Source organism: Lytechinus variegatus, chromosome 15 (genome assembly GCF_018143015.1).
Source record: "Lytechinus variegatus isolate NC3 chromosome 15, Lvar_3.0, whole genome shotgun sequence".
In the NCBI taxonomy this organism is placed as follows: Eukaryota; Metazoa; Echinodermata; class Echinoidea; order Temnopleuroida; family Toxopneustidae; genus Lytechinus; species Lytechinus variegatus.
In genome coordinates this window covers 4,717,262-4,741,632 of record NC_054754.1, presented here as the reverse complement: position 1 = coordinate 4,741,632, position 24,371 = coordinate 4,717,262, and the positions used below count along the sequence as shown (strand labels likewise).

The window sequence follows — 24,371 nt, the reverse complement described above, 5'->3', positions numbered from 1 at the left end:
GCGTATACAAATAAACATTTTTTTATAATAACTTCATAGGTATACGCAACTTTGAAAAAAATCAAGAGTTTGCTTGCAAATAATTTAGATCAAGATTTATCAACTCCGCTAGAATCACGTTTTATTTCTCCCAATACAGCCATGCAAACCGATTTGCCTTGATAAGAAACCCTCATCAGCACGTGAATGCAAAATTGAATCTTTAAAAAGCTTTGTGGATCTTGTCCTTTTTGCAAACAAAGTCAGATTTGAAGTAGTTCGTGCATCGCGTGTCACTTACAAGTATTTGAACTGCACATAACTAAAATGAGTCGAAACCCTACCACGTGAACGCAAAACTGAGTCTTTTGAATCTCTATGGATCTTGCCCTGTTTGCAAACAAAGTCAGATTTGAAGGAGGTATTGCATCCCTTGTCACTTTCAATTATTTGAATTGCACATAACTAAAATATTTCTTTTCATTCTCTTTTTTTTCACAAAAGGATTAATTTAGGTCAATATGGTTTTGAAAAGGGGTTCTATCAACAAAGGTAAATTCAGGGAAAGTTATTTCTGAATAAAAAGACCGGTAGATTCTGTTAGGCTCGGTTTTTAATTCACATGTTGTGATGTATTCGTGTATAATCCCAGAATGGTCAAAAGTGGGTCTAACCCATTTTGCACGTGTCATTCCTTAAAGCCTGAGAATAAGATCTTCACACACTGATGTACCTGACATCGAGTGATAGGTGCGTGGAACAGTCCCTCAGAAGAGTTAGTTACTCAGCAAATGCAAATAAGAAACTTGATAACATTGGGAGAAGATTGCCTTTGATTTCGAGTGACTTTTTAGTACTTTCGGGTAATTTTTGGTTAATAGCCTTTTTGCTGTCCACGATGCCCCTGCCATCCCTCTCTGCCAAACACAAGTAGTGGTTCTGTGTACTCTATTTGAAGGAGAGCAGTATTGGCATCTCTTTGATCATTGAACCCCCCTGCAACCAAGCGCATGGGACGTTACCCGTTTTTTAACATTATTACGAAAATCACTTAATTTTTGTTCATTTCTTTCTTACGGTTCATGGTCCAAAAACAAATGGATCACATAGACAGAAAATGAGAAATGAAATTCAAAAAGGAAAAAAAATATGAAAATGGCTAAAGCCCCTTTTACACCTTCACGGAAGCAACACGGATCATCCCGGATTGTCAATCCGGGGTCATCCGTGTACAGTCCGGGACTACCGTGTACACTCCGGCTACTCATCCGGCGCCATCCTTGATGTACCGGCATGTCCGGGAGAAAAAATTGAACATGTTCAATTTTTCATCCCGGAGTACACGGACTGATAATCATCCGTGTTCATCCTTGTAGCCTCCTTGTACATCCGTGTAGCTACCGAATGCATCCGGGAGGCTCCTTGTAAGAACCGGGTGATCCTTGTTGATACCGGCTTTATCCGGGGTCAAATGTTTGTATTGTTTGCGTACATGAACAACAGTCCGTATTCATAACTAGACAAGACCAATATTGGGAGAATTTGAATTCAAGGAGCATTTTGGGGTAAAAGTTGGAAACCGGTCTATTTCACCTAATTTGAAGGTGTTGAAAGTTAACCAGTTAACTCCGTACTCACTCCGGGAATGCTAGGAAAATACAAATTTGGCACCCCGGATCATCACGGACTGAGATCCGTGATGATCCGTGTTGCATCCGTGAAGGTGTAAAAGGGGCTTTATACGACACACAAATGTGTCCCTTATACGACACACAAATGTGTCCCGTATACGACACAGTACTTTGTTTATAATATATTGACAGAAATATTCAGCTAATAGCGGTTTCTGACATAATGACTGTCCTTATTTTAATAGGATTATCATTATCATCAGCCAAATAATGGGAATGAAGAAGTCAAATAGACATAAAGTAATTAAGTTGGGCTTCAATTTAGAGATGTCCCGTACGACACATTTTGAGTGTCCGTACGCCACAATGTTCTCGAAAATTTATTTATGAATGTTTATTTTGCTTTCTTTCATACATGTGTTTTTTCTCGGGCAATTGGATATCAATTTGAGTTCATTTTTTAAATTATCTGTCCAACTCATAGACTTAAAGAGTACAAACTTGAGGTTTCTAAAAAGCCACTTTTCTGCGTCCCCATACGACACATTACTATTTTAAATCTATACACAACAAAAAAAGTAAGTCCCCCCTAAATCAAATTGCTGTAACTTTTGAACGGAATTATTTTGAGATATGATATTTCGTAGGTGGTTTTCTACACTCATTAGGCAACTTCTGGAGAAATATGAGATTGATCGGTTGAGTCATGCATGGGTAATCAAAGATTGAATTAAAATGACCATTTTTGAAAGTCACAAGAGTCGTGTTTCAGATTGTGCAAATACAATGTTGGACAAAAGTTGTTTTTTAAGTGAATTTTATGGTGTTATACTGGTTTACTATCCATCATTTAGCCACTCCACACACAATTTTGTTCATGGTTTAGTGAGCACATTGTATTGCAGGGGCTGCGAAAGCGGGGGAGGGGGTTCAGCCCCCCCCCCCACTTTTTTTCCAAAAAACATGTACAAAAATGTAAAAATGACCATACGATTGTGATTTTTTTCATGGAGAGCCCCTACCCTCCCACTTTTGGCTCGGCTCCCCCCCCCAAATTTTGAAAACCGTTCCGCGGCCCCTGTTTTATGACGTATCATCATCGGGGGTTATGGTAGTATCCTTTACAACTTGCTACATTATGTTAAAATATGAAAATGTTGGTGGCTCCCCCGATTATATAGGCCCCTCCAACATTTTAAAATTCTGGGTCCACCACTAATTTGCCCATAAATTAAACTGATCATGAGAAATTGTTACGAAAAGAATACATTTATGCCGTATAAAGAGTATTCATTCCTAAGTTTTCGAGTGTGCTCGCTCAACCATGAAAATGTTTTAAGTTCGCAAAGTGTGTGGTGATAGAAATGATGGATGATGAAACAAAAACATTTGAAACCGAATTTGCCCTCAATATTCACTTTATTAGCCTTTAAAATGAGTCTGTGACATTGAAAATACCAATTTTTCCACTTCGATGCGTGCTCACTCATCCATGAATAAACATATCGATTTCATTTTTGCACAGAATTCTGCCCATAGGTTGATAAACATTACTGCCAAATGACATTGCTAAAGACAGCCCTGAAAAAAAGTTCCACCATATTGAATGAGAGGTTACTTATTCTAAAACATAATTTATGCACCCATAATGTACACAAGTCTATGAGAGAAGAAGTCAAAATTTTCACAAATATGAAATGAGGGTTTGTTTCATGGACGGTTTTTGCTACTTCTGCCAACAGTTATTTCATGAAACCTCGCACATGGCTTCAGAGTAAGACTATCCAAAAGGCGCGCACACCAAAATAACCATTTAACACGGCACAGAGTGGGGCCAAGGCTTTGAACTTTCTTCTCATTTGCATAATTTTAGAATATTGTGTGCTCACTGATGCATTAAACATCGGGATTTTCATAAAAATCAAATCAAATGAACTATGCAAGGATGTTTTTAACAGATATCCATAGTTACGATTGCATTTTTTCCAATAACGTAAAAAAGAGAGCATCACATTCCACATGTTCATTCAAGCGTGAATGTTTAATTAAACGCCTTTAAATCATTGAAACATGTTAAATGGTCGTGAACATAACGAAAAAGTTGAGAAAAGATCATTTTCAGTTCCCAAAATGAAACAATACTTGCCTATGATATTTGAAAATCGTATTTTTTTAAATCAAATGTTCATTGAACCGTGAAACGATGAATATTGTTGAAGATACTCTTCCCAAAAATAACTGTCATCATATTCTTTCATTCTTACTGATATAAATGTGTAAAAAATGCCAATTATTGCAAATTTGGACTTGTCTTTATTCAACCGTGAATTTAGCCGAAAAAGTTGTATCGTACTTTAGAAAGTACCTTTTACAAGCCTTCTGACTATTTTTAATGATAAGAATGTGGAATTAGTTCCAGTAAAATGGAATCAAAGTCATGATATTTGGCTTGTGACTTTTGAAAAGTGACATTTTTGCCTTCTGACGGTGCTCACTGAAGCATGACGCAAAATAAGTCCACAACTTTTACTCAGAGGGTAGCTCATAAAATTAACTACACGCTCATGTAAAAAATATACAAAAAATTTGCATTGGTTCGGAAATTATTGATGTTTGTTTAAGGGGGGACTTACTTTTTTTTGTGTATATATTATACAGGATGTGAATTCAAGTTCCGTTAAGTCTTGGTTTTCGTAACCCTCTGGTAGTACTTGATGATTACCTTTAGTTACTGGAATTTTTTTGTTTTTCTTGTCGAAAAAATGTCAAATGTCCCGTACGACACATATGGAATCACCCAAATGTGGAAAAAATGTAGAAATCGCCAGCGAGCGAAGCGAGCCAAACCTTTTTTTTGCCCCTCAAAATTCCCATGAGTAAAAAAAAATGCCCTTTTTTCAAAAGGGAAAGTGCACTTTTTCAAAATAATATGTGCCCTTCTTCAAAATAAAAAAAAACTTTTAAACAGTAGAACATAATACATTTTAGGTTAGAAAATCACAAAATTTTCAGCTCGCTCTTCCCGCTCGCTTCAATTATTGTTCAGTAAGGTAATCATATTCTTGGTTACAAAAAGTGCTTTAATTGTCAAGTTTCCAGGTTGGAATATCACACATTTGCAGCTCCCGCTTCGCGCTCGCATCAGCTATTATTTAGTAAGGTACTTATGCTGTTCATGGTTGCAAAAAGTGCTTAGAATGTCCAGTTTTTCCGGTTGGAATATCACAAATTTACAGCTATCCCGTTCATCAGTCACTAAATGCAGTCCTTACCCGCTTCCTTTTTTTTGGTCATCGTATTAAATAATTTCAGCTCGCGCTTCGCGCTCGTTTCACTTCTTCAGTTAGATACACATTTTCATCATGATAGCAACAACTGCTCGAAATGTATAATTTTCAGGTGTTATTAGTACATGAAAGGTCCAAAAGTTTGAGCTCGCGGTTCGCGATCGGAACATCTCACAAGGGCGTCCTTTAAACAGTAATTTGCGCGATCATTGACCAAAAAGCGAGTTTCAAAACTTTCTCAGATTTGAGAATTTTTCCAAACCGCTCGCGGAAAGATATAGCCTAAATATATCTTATTCATCTGAATTTACTTCAATAAATATTTGCTTAACTAAAAATCTCATGGTGAAAACATCCGTTTCCATCTAAATGCCAATTTTGACTTATAAATTCCCTTTTTTGGCTCCCCCAACGAAAATAAGTTTTGCCGCCCCTGTCACGAAATGACTTACCTAAACATGACAGGTCATCTAACGCTGATAAAGTGCCGTTATCGCAAGTTCCCCAAGATGAGCCAGAAAACTGGCCTTTACTCCGGCATGCGAAGTTGGCAGATTCTCCGTGATTGAATATCGTTTTCTGTACGCCATTTCTATCCATTGACTGTATATCATCGTCATCAATTAATTCTGTTGCGTTGCATTGAACTGTGATAGTTAGAAATGTGATATTGATGAATAGTGATTTAATCATTGAAAAATACAATATGCATCATGCATTTTATATTGCAAAATATGAGTGTTGTTCTTGTTATTCTTGTGAAGAACAAGGAGGGGGGGGGGGTGGCAGAGGAATGTCATGAGAAGAAAATAAAAGGAAACCGTAGATCGAAAATAGGTGGAGAAAGAAAACGACCGGGGGGGGGGGCACTTGCATTGACGAGTGGATACCATGCGCGATCCCCCCCCAAAAAAAAAAAAAAAACGTAAAAAGGATGTCTTTTTCAGGATAGGGCACATTACGTACGTAACGAAGTAAGGGTGTCAAAAACTCTAAAATAATGGAAAAAAAGGTTATTTATTTCGCTGAAAGCTACGTGTTTAGGGCGGTGGTGTACCTAGAATTTTCCACAGGGGGGGGGGGGGCAAATTCAAATTCGTCCGCCCAAAAATTTTATAAGCAAAAAAAAAAGGTCTTCAACCTCGTCAGGGGGGGGGGGGCAAGGATACGTCCATTGCATGGGTTGTGGCTCGTCTGGTACCCGTACGTACGCTAGTGGTATAGGGTCAAAAAAGAGGATATAAAAAAGACAAACGTTTTATAAAGGATGTACTTTTTGCCCCAATAGTCAATACTACATGTAATGATGTAGGTAAAGGTAAATCCGACGACCAAAGTCCGTGACATATAACAATTAAAATAACGCTGTACTTGTTTAGGGGTTCAATTCAGAGAATACTTGCCAAGGGTATCGTTTTGCTTCCAATACTTGTTAAGGGTTGGGTTTCACACTCCAATACTTGTTAAGGTGTGCATTTTCAGAATATGGAAATACTTGGTTAGGTTGCTTTTCGAGACCCCATGGTATCTTCTCGCCAATGCAAGTGGCCCCCCCCCCCCCCGGAAGACGAGTGTAATAATACGAAGAATGTTCACAGACCGTGGGATTGTGCCTCTTTATAGAAAACGAGCTCGTCTCACGACAAACCTTTGTCTTACCATAGCAAAGGCTGTAATAAGGATCAGGATCCAAGTTCCATCAGGGATGCAGTACATCGTGCCATACATGCCAGATGAAGTGTGTCCGTCCTCACAGCTGAGCTCCAAACTTTCGTAATCTCCATAAGTTGGTATCTCAGGTTCAATGATGAGTGCATAAGGATTCATAAACACGGGTCTAGAACATGCTAACCGAGATGTAAAAAAATAGTTTATGCCTCTATCAAAATCAATGTGAGACTGCTTATCAGATAACCCTTAAAATATTAAACATAAAATCAGGGATTACTCGAGTCTCAAATTCGATACAAATGATTATGAGAAAGAGAATGCCAGACTATGACGTTTTAGGGCACTCCAGAGTCACTCAGACGCCCACTGACTTCCGTTAAATATCGCGAAAATTCGTAAATAATTGGCTATCATTTTTCTTTTTAAATCAACCCTTCTAGAAATTTCGTTGTTTATTTACTGAGTAGAATTACATTGCACAGTACAACAAATATACTAGGTCAATTGTTTATTATTGCAGCTTAACAAATCGGACCTGAAAGACGAATGAAAATAATTTCGGTCGCTTCCGAGGAAAACCGAAAATCCAGACTTCAAAACCTCCGAATTACGAGGACGGACATTTTTGACAAATCCATGTAAAAACACAAGTTGATAGATAATTTTAAGCATAATTCTATTAAAATAAGAAATAATTATAATGTCTGCTAGAAATTAATATGCTAAATTACCGTGTTTCTTTACACTATAATAAACTATTTAATCATTAAATTCTATTTTTTTAAATCGAGAATTAAATTTTTCATATGCATATACAGAAATTGTTAACAAAAGAAACTCATTTTCTGACATCAGGAAATTAATTCTTGGTCCAAATAAGAGTTCTTGATAATAAATTGAATTCTAAGTATTTCATAAAGAAATAGAATTCATGAGAAACGACTTGCCATATACGTACGTCGGTAAACACTGGCTAAACTATCAAAGTGAGACACGGTAAAAACCCGACGTCATTTTTTGTGTTCTTTACCCCCTTTCCTTATCAGGTTCTTTTTCGCTCCTATCTATTTCGTCTTTTCACTTCCCCTTCGTGTTCTTTCCACTCTAATCTTCAAATTATTCTCTTCGTCTGGACATATCTTGCCGGAAAGTATGGGTGCTATGGTAATGAAAGATAGGATCTTAAGCAATTATGAATCATGGCCGTACGCATCGGGCCCCCCCCCCCCCGAAATTTTGAAAATGTACATTTTTTACTAGAAATTTTCACAAAAGTCACCAAGAGAATGCGCCAAATGCTTTAATTTGATTCGATTTTTTTTATTTCTTCACTCAGCATAAATATGCAAAAAAAATCTAGGTGATACAATTAGGCTTTACAAAACAATTTAAGCAGCAGTCATAGCAAAACAATGAAAAATAAATATTAACAAGAAGCAATATTCAATGAAAATGAAATAACAGTTTAAACAAATGCAGGAGACCGCCATCGTGAGTGGTTAAGTTTGAAAATGATGGCGGCCTCGTAACTTGACAAAATGCCAAAGCGCCCCCAAAACAAGCCTGGTTTTCAATCGATTAAATCTTTATTCATGAAATGTGTCTTGCGTAAAAGTCATTGGATGGAATATTTAAGTACTGCTCATATTCCATCCGATACAATGCACAGGCTTAATTCCAGTCCGTCTAATGGCTTCGGATCAAGGTTAGTGGTGAGTAATACACATGATTTATAAACATGATAAATGAAATGGACAACTATTTCCCGTTATAAATCTTCATGGAAAACGACATCATCTCGTTTTTGTAGTATATAATTTTAGAACGATTATCAGTCGGTATCATTCTAATTTGGCAGGTGATTACTACAAGAATCGGTAAAAACGAAACATTTTCTGAGAGAAAGGGAAGGAAGGGGAAGGGGAGAGAAACTGAGAGGGTGAGAAAGAGAGATAAATTCAGATCATGAGATTTCTTACCTTGATGAGATGGTGGACACTGTACAAGAAGATATAGGAAAATGGAAAACAACATCACAGCCATTTTTAAATCGGTGCCTAATGGACCTGCTATCTGAAGACAATATGTAGAAGAATACTGCTGATCACCTCGGATGCCACAACTATCCTGATGAAATTGAGCGAGTGAATGAAAATAGAGGCTATTGTGTGATAGTGTTATTAATCGCACGCCGAAATGTTAACAAACACTATGATGCAGAAATTAAGCTCTATTGTCTAGTTAACAGCACCTCTAAACTGTGTTATTAGACAATTGACAGTGTTTGTTTAACCGTTTGTGCATTACGTGTGAAATCGCAGTAATCATGGTAATTAGGCATACTTCAATTCAACGTTTGTTTTAAATGAACTTACTATTGATAATGTCTTTGTTGATAATAATTATCAAAATAATGGAAAAGGACATTGATAGGGCTATCACCGCTAAATACTGTAATTGCATTTGTCATTTTCAGTTAAACGATTTAAATGATCCATTACTTCATGTTTATATTGCATGAAGCGATATTACGTTATCACTTTTCCGCAAACGACAAGACATAATTGCCCCCAATAAAGCACAGCCAATCTAAAGTTTATATGCATGATCCATATACCATACACCACGGGTCCACGACGAGCACGAACGGAAATAGTTAATGGACAAGTCAACCCCAAGAAAAAGATGATATTAATAAAAAGAGAAAATCCAACCTGCATAATACTGAAAATTTCATCAAAATTGGATGTAAAATAACAAAGTAATTACACTTCAAAGTTTCGCTTAATTTCATAAAACAGTTATATGCACATCCTGCTAAGTATGAAAATGAGGAGACTGATGACGTCATTCACTCACTATTTCTTTTTTATTTTATTAAAATTTTCTCATTGTCAAGTGAAACAACGATCAGTTCCTCCCTGAACATGTGAAATTAGCATCAGAGGCGGGAGAGTGAAGTTGAAAGTGGGGGGGGGGGGGGATTTTCACAGGAAAAAGGGTATCTTTTCTTTCGAAAATGGCACTATCTTCATAATAGCCGCATTTATAATTTTTTTGCGGGGGTGGGGCAGCACACGTGAACTTTTTGGTAAAAACTCGAAAGCGAGGGCGTGAAGCGACAAAGCTTATCATTGAGGCGCTCTTGTATTTATTCCATCGGGCACGAAACTTGTTTTTTCAGGACAACTAATATCTGATATTAAGAACAGGTACCTATAAGAAGGCAAAGGGGCACTCGTTCAAACATAACAGGTCCTTCTCAGGTGTGACGGACACAGAACACGTTTGTTTGGAACTTTTTTCTTAGATAAAAAGGGGCCCTGATACAAGTAAGTAGCATGAAGGCAAAGGTGCACTTGCTAACGGCATAAAAATGATCCTAAGGTGAAAGGAGCACTTTTCTTGGGTAAAAGGGGGAACTAATACGAGAAGGGCACCTATAAGATGGCAAAAAGACATTTCCTAACGGCATAAAACGGGTCCTTTACAGGTAAAAGGGGCGCAGAACACGTTCGTGAGGGACACTTTTCTTTGGTAAAAAGGGGCACAGATACGAGAAGGGCACCTATAAGAATGCAAAGGGGGCAATTATTTATGGCATAAAACTGATCCTTCTCAGGTGAAATGGGCACAGGATATGTACGTAAGGGGCAATTTTCTTGGGTATAAAGGGACACTGATTCGAGAAAGGGTACTTACAAGAAGGCAAGGGAGCACTTGCTCCGACATAAAACGGGTGCTTCTCTGGGAGAGGCACAAAACACGTTCGTGAGGGGCACTTTTCCTGGGTAAAAAGGGGGAATGATACGATAAAGGCTCCTATAAATGGCAAAAGGGCACTTGCTAACGGCATAAAACGCGTCCTTTTCAGGTAAAGGGGCGCAGAGCACTTTTGTGAGGGGCACTTTTCTTTGGTAAAAAGTGGCACTGATACGAGAAGGGCATCTATAAGATGGCAAAAGGGAACTTGCTAACGGCATAAAGCGGATCTTCTTCGGTGAAAGAGGCACTGAACACGTTCGTGAGGAATATTTTGGTAAATTTGGCACTGATACGAGATGTGGCACTTGCTCAGACATAAAACGGGTGCTTCTCTGGGCAAGAGGAACAGAACACGTCCGTGAGGGGGCATTTTTTGGAGAAAAAAATGGCACATACTGTATACAAGAAAGGGCACTTGGTAACACTTAAATAGGGTCCTCTTCCGATTAAAGTTTCTGTCACTGACTGATCCCTCTAATGAGAGTGGATTTACATTAACATTTTCTGCGCGAATCGTTTCTGATAGGCCACAACATTTGTTGATTCTGTTATATAGTGCGTCCCACCAAAAGGAAACCCGTTTTCAGAGATAGATTTCACCATTAAAAAAACACATTTTACTGTGAATTAATTCGATACTTCATTCATTTCTTTAACATATTTAAACACAAGAGTTGCCAAAGTTATTGTACATGTATAATTTCTATATACATATATATATATATATATATATATATATATATATATGTGTGTGTGTGTGTGTGTACAGCTTTACATGTACAACAGCTTTTTGGCAACTCTTTTTTTTATTTAAATATTGTAAAGAAATGGATGAAGAGAACAATGGTAGGCGTAGCTTAAATCAAGGTTCCCCAGAGCTATCTACCCTTTGGAAAAATTGGTGATGCCGAAAAATGTCTCTGCCGGGAATCGAACCCGGGCCCCCGGCTTTGAACGCCGGTGCCTTAACCACTAGACCACAGAGACGGGTTAGTCGCTAGGCCGAACCCAATCCGATTGACCGTCAGATAGACAGATTTTCGACACTATACCAATTATAATTTCCTTTGTCGGGTGAAGGTGGGTTTAGAACAATGACAAGCCGCCATGCCTCAGCTGGATCAAAGCTATTGTTATACAGTTATGCAGTGCTAAACGTCTTAAAGATTAAATTGTTTAGATTGGAAAAAAATCTTCGCCTGTTAAGTTTGAGCCTAAAGCCCAATTTCTTCAAGTTCTTTTTATTATATGATTGCAGGAGACAAGAAAAACCACATATTCGATTAGCGTGAAGCTTACCAAAAGCATTTAATCATGGTAAACGAACAGGAAAGGCTCATGAGAGGCACAAAATAGTCATCTGACATAATCAACGACAACGGTTAAAACACTTCACCATAATACTGAAATACACACTTATCACAAAAGAACACTGTCAAATTGTTGACCTATTCTCTTCACAGAATGGAAAGGAATAGAAGAAATTAGAAAGACAATATTCAATCATTTCATAATAAGATATACGAATTTAACCCATCTGGATGACAATCCTGCAATTGACCGTGTCATGATGCCATGATGTGATTAATAATTTATACAGATCGTAGACGAGTCCTTTGTCCGATTGATTCAAATATGTATCAAATGATAATTTCGAGCGTGTTTTGAACAATGTTTCTTTCCCGATGGTGAGTGGGCCACAAATATGTATAAGATTGGAAAAATGAATTATAGCAAATCCTAAATGGTCCAAAATATTTTTAGTATGGATACTAGAATTCGACGCAAATCTTTAACGATGAAAAAAAAAATTCAGCACGTTTGCCACCTGAAGTATTATCTACTATCCAGGTGGGTGCTTTTAAAAATGATACGAACGGCTTTAGGATCGACTGATGACCCCTGTGGTAAGTGGTATTCCTTAAAATATAAACGTCCGACCCTCTATATGTGGGGTCTTCATGAAATTTTCTGCCTCTGGTTTCTTCTTCTTTTGACAGTCTGTAATGTTCTCAATCGAACATGACTTGGTCTATTTATGAAGTGAAGTAGACTTGAGAAAAATGGGGGTCGGACGTACAAAAAGTTTGATCATTTTATGGAATTGCCGACTAGACACTAGATTTTTAAGAGTCACCAGTCGTTCGTAAAATCGCTCGTAAATTGCGAACTGCTATATGAAACGCCAACCAGGAATATTAATAATAGTCCTCGCAATTGAAGCATAAAAGAAAGAAAAAGCACAGTGAACATTGAACACTTCGGATCAACCCCCCAAAGATCTATTACCTTCCAAAATTTTCACAACTTTGGGCCATGACATTGATTCAGACTTCAGAATACGGGCTAATTTAATTTCAGTTTCAATCCTACATCTTGGAAATTCTGGGAATAACGGTTGCCAAGAATGAATTTAAGTGTTTATAGAAGCCAATTTTGGTCGATAAACTGATAATCCTAAGTGCCAAGCTGGTCTAAAAATGGTAAAATAAGATGAAATATTGCTTTGATATGGGTATACTGGCTTAAAACCAAATCTATAAAAACATTTAGCGATCCCGTTAATGGGCAAAATAAAACATGTTGCTGCGTAAATTGAAGAAAAGATTAGTTTAAGTACACTACATAGATCCTATAAAAATGGACTGCAAGGGGAGAAAAAAACCCTCATGCATTCCCCAACACAGAATAGTATATTGCACTGATCCTAAAGAGTATAAAATACAATTACCTACTAAATCGTACCCATAATTTCTCTTTTATATTTAGGAAGTTTTACAATATGTAGCAAAATAGAATTGCAATGCAAGATCAAGCTAGATGATATCTGACTATTGCCCTTTGACAGTAAGATGAAAGCTTTTCTTTATTATGTTTAATTGAGTGATACCATGGTAACTGGAAACCTAATCCTAATCATTCAATTGTTAAAAACAAAAATCGATGTTAAATGTCAAATGAATTATTTTTTATGTTACACATCTCAGGTTACATAAAATTCAACAAGTGCCATTATTATTCCATTCAAATTGAATACTATAATTTGCGGCACATTTGACATAGGACGACTCATTAACATGGTGTAGGACATTAAGAACTTTCTTGCCCATAATTACAAGTTACAACGCGAGAACAAAAATGAGAAAAATCCAATAGTATCTTGGTTTATGATTTGAACAGTCATGATAGTCATGTGTATGTACTAGTGACGTTGTTCTTTGTTATTCAAACATTGTTGCTACGATTTTACTCATTCAGGTCTACTCTTTTCTATGTTAACATTTATGGATGGTTACAAAGAATGGATGATTGCGAAGAATTATCTCTACAAGTAAATATACTACAAACCAAAAGCTTTCTTTTAATTGAATGAACGTGAAGAAAAGTTAAAACGCGAAGTTCTTGATATCGGTTTTGCCATTAGGAATGTCAACTGAGACTAAGAAGAAGACAAAATGATAGTGACCAGGCAATTCGGGATTTATCTCGACTCTCAATTTTAAAGAATCTGAATTCAAATGTTCACATTTGACAAGCCCCCCCCCCCCTAAAAAAAAGTATTAATTCACTTGTGTATAAACGACATATCCCTATTGAAAGTATATGCTGTGATTTTCAGGAGGGGGGGGGGGGCAATCTTGTGAAAGAACAACATATTTAGATTATTTTTTATCATGGCTCTCAAGGGGGGGGGGGGCACGGGCCGGATGCCCCCCCTTGATCCGCCATTGTTCATACCGATTTTTTAGATCTATAATCACGATAATGATGGTACATTTAAAGAATCAGAGTGAGATATGTCAACAGTCCAAGTAATTTATTTCCATTGAAAAGTGTTATGATCCTATTCGGTAGTATCCACCCTCTGATAGCCAATTAGTTCAGGACGACGATGACGACGCATGCGCACAATCACCAGCGCCATGATGACGGTCAGGGAGAAGAGAACACAGAGGGCGCTCACTGAGACGATCATCAGAGGGTCATGATATTCGGGTCCTAGATGTTTAAAATAGAATTTCAAATATAAGGCATGAGCTAAGAAAATGAAAAGGTTACAATGTCGGTTTGCAAGGTTATAAAAAGGTGTAAAATTTTTCTTTTTTAGTGTTAATGATGAACGGTTGGCAGGTATGTGTTAAGACAGGCTTTAATCTTATCTTTAACGTAATCTTGTTTTTCTGACAAGAAACGAAACGTTCTCCTCTTTGAGTAAAATGCAAACGTGCGTGAGCCAATAGACTTCAATTAGATTCTGTGTGCGCGCAACACAAAGTGAAAGACGAGCTCAGCGCGGTCAAGCGGGTCACATTGTTTGGACTTTGCCTATCTATTATTCTTTGATGACTTTCTTGTTTAGATCAGGGATGTAGTAGGCCTAGCAACTCTCCAGCATGAATATTCAGGACGCTATAATGGTGACAAGCTGACAGTAATAGAAAGACAGAAGCTATATACTCACCGTCATCGGCGGTATCAAGCAACATAGCCCTGCTAGAACGCGAGGCATCAGAAAGAGGACCGCTGGTGATGGTATGGGGTTTGGACCGGTAGCCGGCGGGCTGGAGATCTCGGCGAGATCGTGAGAGGCACCCTTGCGTGCAGCGGGAGCCCGAGTCGTTGTTGTCACAGATCAGGATTGAGCAGTGGACGTAGACCTGGAACGAGAAAATACACCAGGAATCACTATGATTTTAAAAGGTAAGACATTACTTCAGGCTTTAAAATCCTGATGTCAGACACCTGACCTCATACCACATGTACCAATGAATTATAAAATCCGAAAATAGAGTAGAGCCCAGGCCTTGCCATGTTTTTAACGAATACTTATAGACTGTGGGATGGTCGCTAAAATTGTGACTTTCCGTGGGGCGGCAAATACAACCACGGTTCTTGGACATGAAAATATGTAAAATATTATGAGTGAATACATGCACAATGTTGCCATCGGTAAATTCTGCTCCTGACCTCAAAATTAAAATAATAATATGCAAAATCGTACCATTGATTCGACTGGAAATTCCGCCATTCACCCCGTGTGTTAAGGACTTCCGTGAACGCACACAAGCGTGCACAATACATGTAACCTCGTTCGCGTTTTATTTTTTTTATTCGCTGTACATGATATACGTTATAATACAGAATGTACGATGGCGGATAAGATGTCGTCGTCTTCGTCGTGTTTTGACAGCGAAAATGACGATTTATCACTAGCAAATATATGCTACATGCACATCTTACCCAAGGAAAGAGGGCCAGTAAATTCCTTTCAAGTAAAGAGCTAGAACAAATTTAACCCTTTGCTGCATTCGTGGATGTAGACTACCTGGGACTTCAGAATAAAAATAGCTATTCGTGCAGCAGAGAAGTTTGCGATTGACTTGCATGCAGCCCAGCCCCGGCAGACCAGCCCGACGTCCGACCAGCATTTCAGCAAGATCCGAATGGATCAAAATAAATATAGATGTTTGATGTAGGCCTACTGCGTTTACATCTTGCCCAGAGCCAGGTCAAACATCGTTCGTATATCACCAGTATTGAGCAATCAAGCGATCGAAGGTAATTTGTTTTCACTTTGTGCTCTTGCATTTCACTCTCTGCAAAAGTGAAGCGGTGCAAACTTTGATTTTTGTATAGGTCTACATCTAGATTTCTTAATTGAGTCGATGAATAATGTGACTCATGACTTACTTCGTCTTCTATTCATAGGCTTGTAAATGTGGCGGTGAAGTAAGTCATGACATGAGTCACATTATGTATCGATTTAATTAAGAAATCTAGACCTATACAAAAATCATCAAAGCTTGTACTGCTTCACTTTTGCAGAGAATGAAATGCAAAAGCACAAAGTGAAACAATTTTGGCATGGACAAAGATCGCTATAACAAGGATCACCATCTCAAAATCATCCTCTGTATCTTTTACACCTTCGATAGCTTGATTGCTGGAATGCTGGTGATACGAACGATGTTTGACCTGGCTCTGAGCAAGATGTAACGCGTTACATATATAACGTTAGTTTGATCCATTCGGTTCTTGCTGCAATGCTGCATGGTCGGGATGGGCAGGAGCGTTACGGGTCGGTGGCCATGCAGGAGGGGAGAGCAAAAAAATCTCCGGTCTTATCAGGGGCAGATCCATGATTTTCCAAAAGGGGGCTAATTTTTCAGAGGAAAGTTTCGACCAGCCCCCCCCCCCAAAAAAAAAAAAAAGTTTTTCAACCAATTGACAAGCAAAAAAAAAATTAAATAAAGGTTTTCACCCACAAATGAAGTATATTTCGTACACGAAAAAAGGGTCTTCAATTTCAAAAGAGGGGGCACACCTTTGTTTTAATGGCATATTTACATTACAAATTTTAGTATTTTGTTTCTCAAAGGGGGGCAGGCAATGGTGTCATGAGGCAACATTTTGAGGGGCGATATGGTGTATCGGGTAAAAAAAAACAATGCAAGTGAGCAAAAAATTTTAAATTTTTATTACAAAAATCCAATTTCAGATTTTGACATAATGTTAAAGAAGATAACATATTTTTCACCCTTCTCTCTTTCCTTTTCCTTTTTTTTCTTGGTCTGTACGCCACGGTAAACAAGATTTTGTTTATGATTTTGCATGCTTATTTAAAAAAAAATAAAATCACCTTTTCATGACAATCTATCTGTTCTTCTTTCTTTCCTTTTTCAGTTCCTCTTTTTCCCCTTTCCCTTTCATTCTCCCCCTTTTCTTTTTTCCCCTTTAAGTTCCCGGTGAACTCCGCCAGGGGGGATAGCTTGCCCCCCCTGCACTGTTAAGCCACTGCTCCCTGGGATGGACCGGGTTGCATGCAAGTCAATCGCAAACTTCTCTGCTGCACGAATAGCTATTTTTATTCTGAAGTCCCAGGTAGTCTACATCAACGAATGCAGCAAAGGCTTAAATTTGTTCTAGCTCTTTACTTGAAAGGAATTTACTGGCCCTCTTTCCTTGGGTAAGACGTGCATGTAGCATATATTTGCTAGTGATAAATCGTCATTTTCGCTGTCAAAACACGACGAAGACGACGACATCTTATCCACCATCGTATATTCTGTATATAACGTATCATGTACAGCGAATAAAAAAATAAAACGCGAACGAGGTTACATGCATTGTGCACGCTTGCGCGCGTTCACGGAAGTCCTTAGCACACGGGTGAATGGCGGAATTTCCAGTCGAATCAATGGTACGATTTTGCATATTATTATTTTAATTTTGAGGTCAGGAGCAGAATTTACCGATGGCAACATTGTGCATGTATTCACTCATAATATTTTACATATTTTCATGTCCAAGAACCGTGGTTGTATTTGCCGCCCCACGGAAATGAAAAACTAGAGACATTTTCCTTGTCCATCCCACAGTCTATAAGTATGCACTTGTATAGGGCCAGTCCCTTAAGTTATAAAAGGTGAAAATCTTGGTCTGCTGGTTGTTTAATTGTAGGCCTATAGACTCTTATCATGCTTATAGGACATCGGCTAAACTAACTTGGCCTAATATCAAATTAGGCTCCTTTCCGTTTTGTCTAAACTACACTTGGTGTCCCGTTGCATGAAAAGTTGCTATCATGGTGACTTTGCCATCCAATGGTTACTACCATGGTAACAATGTTAATCAGCCAATCAAAATCAAAGATTTTAGGGAAGATACCATTGAATTACAAGGTTACCATTATGATGACTTTTACGCAACCGGGTCTTGATTTAATACCGAATATCTAATTTTCGTTTAATGCCCAGCTGGTCTTATTTATTCATTATATGCAAAAATGCTTCCCAAATGTGCCCTGCAGTTTAACAAATAACTCAACATCATAGCAATAAAGTAAAAAACCCCCCAGAATATATACATAAAGAGTGAATCAACAACTATCATGGAATCATTACATCTACATCAAGTTATTCAGTGTAAAGGTCGATCATTAGGGCCAAATCATATCAAAAATTCGACTACTAATGTAGACTATTCAATCAAAACGAAATCAATTTGCTCATAATCTCACGAATTCACCTTTTGTATTTTTTTTTATTTTAAAGTTTCCCATATAAGGAATTATTTGTTTTTGGAAAAAGTCATAAAACTTATAAAAATCTTACAATATCAGTACTTTATAGACTAAATAAATCATTATTTTGATGGGCAGATACTGAACTTGTTATACGCATTTGTTATTAAAAATCAATACTTAATAAAATGCATGTGCATTTTAATAATTTTTTAGCAGGTAAACACGTCAGGGGCCCGTTGCTGAAAGGGTTGCGTTTAAACGCAAGTTAAAAATCAATCGCAAGTCCCAAACGCGCGCTGTCGATTGGTTGAAAAACTGATTTGCGCATGACTTTTAGAGTTGCGATTGATTGCAACTCTTTCTTTAATTGGCCCCCACATGTTAGTAATGTGGCGTAATAGTGACACGACATTTGCTCCGGCGACAATTGCTCGGGGTTTTATTTCGTCTAAGAAATAGGCTTAAAAGTAAGGGTTGAAAGAGGGTTGTGTGTTAGGTTTAGGATAGGGTATAGTATTAGACCCAGGGTTAAAGTTGGTCATTCCGCTAGTGTGTGGAATTTCCAGCGGAGCAAATGTCATGGAACCGGCGTAACAGCGTATGCTCACCCTATCGTAATCACCAATGAAAGCGAAAGCGGCGATGGTGAATGCCTTGAACGTTGCAGGGAACCCTGCGTATATGTACGTTGTGCTGTCAACGGCACACCTAAAAGACAAATGAAAAGAAATAAGTTAACAAGCGGCGTAATATAATCAGAATGTTAAGAATGGTGATTTGAACAATAAACTTATGTTGTATACACATCATTTACCCATCAGAGCAAAATGTAACGAAGTCCATGGCAAATATACTGACAGTAATCCTGGCATCACATACATCACACTGCAATTCCTTACGTCTACACTCAGTATAGAGGATTGGTGAAAATAGTGTGTTAGTGAATGTCCATTTGACCAAAAATGTTCAATAGTATTCATTTATTTATAAAGCCCCTAGAATTTTGGTAATTTTAATCATTTCCTTTTTCTAAAGGGTATAGCAGAGAGCCAGAGACATGCTGTTTTTCCTTTCCTTGGTACACATTCGTGTATTACACGGGTCCCGACAAATAATGAGAATATTACGTAGAATCACTGGAGTAAAAAAAGGTAGAAACAACGAATGTACTTAAATGATTGCAATCCAATTTTCCCGGCAAAATAAGACAAAAAATGATAAAAATGATAATAGTATTTGGCTGAGCTGAGCCGAACCTCACTATAATTTTCTTTCTTCAAGTGTTATCAGCAGGGGCCTGGGACGATTTTTATATGGGTGATGCTGGTTTGTTGAAACAAGTTTGACACGGAAAAAAGGAAGAGATTTTGCTCCCCCAAACTGAAGGTAATTTGGGTCAAATCTCTATATTATCATATACCAAACTAATTTCCACCAAATTCTCAGGGCCATAGCAGTAAGCAGATTAAAAACTGAACAGTTCCACCCCAGAAAACTAGTTTTGAATCAACAGGAATAATCAAGTCAAGCATAACACTGATCAGAATCAGATGTAATATAAGAAAGTCATGCCATTTTAAAGTTCACCTAGTTTTCACAAAACAATCATATGCAGATCTCATATGCAAATGAGAGAGTCGAGGATGTTCCTCACTATTTCGATTTTTTATTGCGATATTTCATTAAAAAAACAGAATTGACAATAAGGACCAACATTGCTGAACAATTGAATATTAAACCGTGGTAACGGTTAAATCACATGTCCAGGGAGGATTAAAACTTTGTTCTACATGACAACGAGGATAATATTTTATAATATAATACAAAGAATAGTGGGCTCTGTATTTCTGTACCAACCAGGACGTGAATGTAACTGTTAACTTATTTTACATCCGATTTCGATGAAATTTTCGTTTTATTCTAATCAACTTTTTGTTGGGGTAGAATTGTCCTTTTTAATAAGAAACCAGGAATGCGAAGTACCCATTTTCAATAATGTCATAGCGATGATCATCCATTGGGTCTGATGATCCTGTTGCCCAACACGACTCGATGAGGAGGGTGAGGTTTGTGACCGAAGCCAGGTGGATACCAAAGTATAAGGGCGTGCGGAGCGTCACTAGTCCGGAGTCGTTGGCAGGTGTTTGGAAGTTGGAGCTAGTATACCGCTCCATGCGGAGTGAAAACTCACCATACCCTTCCTGGGGATAGAATATTCATATAAATGAGAGATTTTGGATATGTCTTAGTTGAATTTCTTGGGGTTTAAAAATACAGAATCCTTTACCAAGAATGTGGGGGAAGTTACCCTGGTGAAAGTGACACTTTTTCTATGTGGCGCATCTTGTTTATCATAATTATTAATGTAAAAACGGGTACAGGGAAAAATCAATTAGTATGTCTATTGAAATGAAACGCAGGCCAATAGCACCAAGAAACACTTTTTGATACTTGAAACCTTAACAACTGCATGAATATTTATAGGTTGGTCACCTGGAACACTTCCGTGACCGTTGACAGCGTTGGTCCGTTTCTTTAAGGTTCAAGGTTTATTTATATCAAACATACCACAATTTCAACAATGTCAACAATAATATTATACAAGACAAATAATAATATCGTACAATACAAATTATGATAGGTAAGCATAAATAAATATCGTAAAATATGAACAATATACTTAATATATTAGAAAAAAGTACTATAATGCATCCTTGTAAATTGTTGTAATATAATGACAGAGAAAGAAAATGTGAGGTGAAGATATGGGGAGCCAAAGGTAAAAGCAGAGCTTGTTGGTTAAAGGACAAGTCCACCCCAACAAAAATTTGATTTGAATAAAAAAAAAAAAAAGAGAAAAATTCAACAAGCATAACACTGAAAATTCCATCAAAATTGGAAAGTTATGACATTTTAAAGTTTCGCTTCTTTTCACAAAACAGTGATATGCACATCTCGGTCGGTATGCAAATGACGGAACTAATGACATCACTCACTCACTGGTTCTTTTGTATTTTATTATAAGAAATATGAAATATTTGGATTTTCTCGTCATTGTCATGTGAAATGAAGTTTCATTCCTCCCTCGGCCTGAACACATGGAATTCCATCATTTTAACATTTTGTACTTCAGGCAAGGAGGTCGTAATCATCAAATTCGTAAAAATTGAAATATTGTATAATTCAAACAATAAAAAACAAAAGAAATAGTGAGTGATTGACGTCATCAACTCTCTCATTTGGATGTAACAGGCTCGTTCATATAACTATTTTGTGAAAAATAAGCGAAACTTTGAAATATCATAACTTTCTTATATTACATCCGATTTTGATGAAATTTTCAGAATTGTGCTTGTCTGATTTTTCTCTATTGATTCAAATCAACTCAATTCAAATCTGAGGTGGACTTGACCTTTAAGGTTTTGTGTTCTTATGAGTCTGACAAGGTTTGCGGGTATGCCAGTTTTCTAAGTGTGGGAGGAATTCGGGAGAGCTAAAATAAAAGGGGGAACCAATTAGTGAAATTATCACACATGAAAAATGAAAAAAGTCAATTCCTTGACAAATAGACGTTGGAAAAAAAAACCCCGCCAATCCTCCGATTGAAAGTCAAGTCACTGAACAATTTATATACCCATTGTCTATATTCCTCGACCAGATCAAACCTTAAATGAATTATTAACTTGATTAATAAATCCGGCACTGTAAACGGATTGAACTCACCTCGTCGAATACATATTCCTCGGTCTGTGGCAGGAAGGACTCGCCAAGAACCTGTGTTCTCTTAAGGTTACAAGTCACAGGGATGTGAAGATAGTGTTCTCTGGTGATGATGGTTCCGTTTTCTGGACTTGGCTTGTAAAACGTCACCGTGTTGGTAAATATCACATTATCCTCATCTTGCTGCAAGATGAGGTAGATTATGATTACGAAAAGAGAAGGAACAATGTTATTAAAAAAAAAAACGTGTTACCCCCAAGCCACTCCCTATATTGCTTTACATCTATCAATACTTTTTTTAAAAGATAAGACTATGGACTATGGCAATTTTAAAATGGTAACATTACCTCACGACAGAACCCTCACCTTTGGAATGTGTTAAAGGTTTTTACTCCATCCATATAGCGTTAGGAGGTGCATACGAGAGAATGATCTGTCTTTGATGATATTAGTGTGTGATCTCAAGGGACGATAAGTCGATCACTAGCGTCTTCTTGCACCCCTTACCCGAAAGCTCTACATCCTCTTGAGCATTCAGAAATGCTTATGTCATCATCTGCTTCCATCTTGGATGACTGAATAACCACATTCCATTTTTATTAAGTGTTTTTAAAGTGAATTGACTTTAGAAAGACTTTCGATCATCATACCTCTTGTTTTGTGCCACATCTGTTGTACATGGTGGTGATCGCAACATGTTGACTGTCGTGATCGTATCCAACACAAGACTCGTCAATGAAATGGACATCGCGGGCGTTATCGTCGATCTCAAGAAGTGCTCTGTCCATAATGAGCGTCATTGACACACTGTCGCAGGTAAGATCTACCTTGGTGAGAAACAAATCAAGTTATACTAATTCGGACAAAAAAATCAAAGCATATTTTTAAATTGGGATAAAAAGAAGAGAGCGTCCAATTATATGGCAGCACGACCAGAGAATCGCACACAATTTTCATCGCCGGTTGATGTAGGTATCACTCGCGATGGGTTATGGATGTCAGAAATGTCCCTCGTTAAAAAAACGAGGATAGCCTATAAAAATTGAAGGAAATAGACGTTAAAAAGGAATGTGAAAAACATGACTTGTAAAAACGAATATAAGATACGTCTATATTATTCAACCATTACAAAAATATCGCGTTTAACATTGGCGGATCCTTTATGCACTTAAAACGGGTGATGCAATTGGTATTACCAAAATGATTTTTTACACCTTCTCTTGTGACACCGAAAAGAAAAAAAAGAAAAGAAAAAAAAGAAAGAAAAGAAAAACTGCAGGAGGACCGTTTTAACATTCCCATTGATTTTGATTAGACGACGATATTAGAATATAAATTTAAATAAAAAAAATGATAAATTGAAGCTATACGATATCAACGAACTTCAAAGTATGTTTGCCCTTGAGGTACAATTTACATTAATGGAAAATCAGTAATGAAAATGTTTGCATCTTGTGTGAAACAAATATTTTTTTTGCATGTTATCCTGGAATGAAACTAAGTGGAATTCTGAGAATTCTTTTCTTTTTAATTTACATTTTTTTTTTCTGCAAACATATGTTGTCATTAACTGGGAAAATTTTTAATAGGTATACTGTAGGTATCGAATCTGGGAATTTCACAGACACGAATGCAAATTTGATATACTTTTAATATTCATTATACGAAATGTACTTAGTAAATTACTTTAAAGTGATGGTCCAGGCTGGAAATATTTATATCTCAATAAATAGAGTGAAATTCATAGAGCAAAATGCTGAAAATATGATCAAAATCGGATCGCAAATAACGAAGTTATCGAATTTTAAAGATTTACAATATTCCGGTGAAACCAGTACTAGGCATGTCATGAATATTCATTAGGTGGGCTGATGATGTCATATCCCCACTTGTTCTTTTGTATTTTATTATATGAAATTAAGTTCATTTTAACATTTTCTACCAAGAACTAAAACAATAAGTTTGACAACTGATTAAGTGCATAAGTTATTGCCGCAACTTATTTTATCATAATGGAGACACATCAATTCCACATGTATGAAAATATGAAACATTTATGATTTCATGTAATAACATAAGAAAAAGGAAGTGGGGATGTGACATCATCAGCCAACCTAATGGATATTCATGACGATGTGCATATAGTGTTTTCACAAAATGATGAAATGATTGATGAAATTTTAAATTCAATAACTTTGCATTGTATTTTGTTATCCGATTTTGATGAAATTTTTCAGCATTTTGCTCTGTGAATTTTACTCTATTTATTTAGATATGAATATTTTCAGCCAG

At 37.2% G+C, this 24,371-nt stretch overlaps 1 protein-coding gene across 1 annotated transcript; it reads right to left on the bottom strand.

Annotated features, from left to right (window-relative positions):
• Positions 1-11,625: 11,625 nt before the first annotated feature.
• Positions 11,626-22,900, bottom strand: LOC121429227 (oncoprotein-induced transcript 3 protein-like). The gene is made up of 6 exons (XM_041626187.1): positions 22,730-22,900; positions 22,083-22,262; positions 20,343-20,560; positions 18,968-19,067; positions 14,796-14,991; positions 11,626-14,332 (listed from the first exon to the last, which is right to left on the bottom strand). The coding sequence occupies exons 1-6, from the start codon at positions 22,877-22,879 to the stop codon at positions 14,178-14,180; spliced, it is 999 nt and encodes a 332-aa protein (XP_041482121.1). The 5' UTR covers positions 22,880-22,900; the 3' UTR covers positions 11,626-14,177.
• Between the last annotated feature and the right edge of the window lie 1,471 nt (positions 22,901-24,371).

What these genes read in the sequence shown, in the direction of transcription:
- LOC121429227 (XM_041626187.1), bottom strand. Translation starts at nt 22,879, where the DNA reads ATGACGCTCATTATGGACAGAGCACTTCTTGAGATCGACGATAACGCC. An exon ending in GATGTGGCACAAAACAAGAG is followed by an intron (nt 22,263 to 22,729) that starts GTATGATGATCG and finishes CTCATCTTGCAG; the next exon opens with CAAGATGAGGATAATGTGAT. An exon ending in AGGAATATGTATTCGACGAG is followed by an intron (nt 20,561 to 22,082) that starts GTGAGTTCAATC and finishes TTCTATCCCCAG; the next exon opens with GAAGGGTATGGTGAGTTTTC.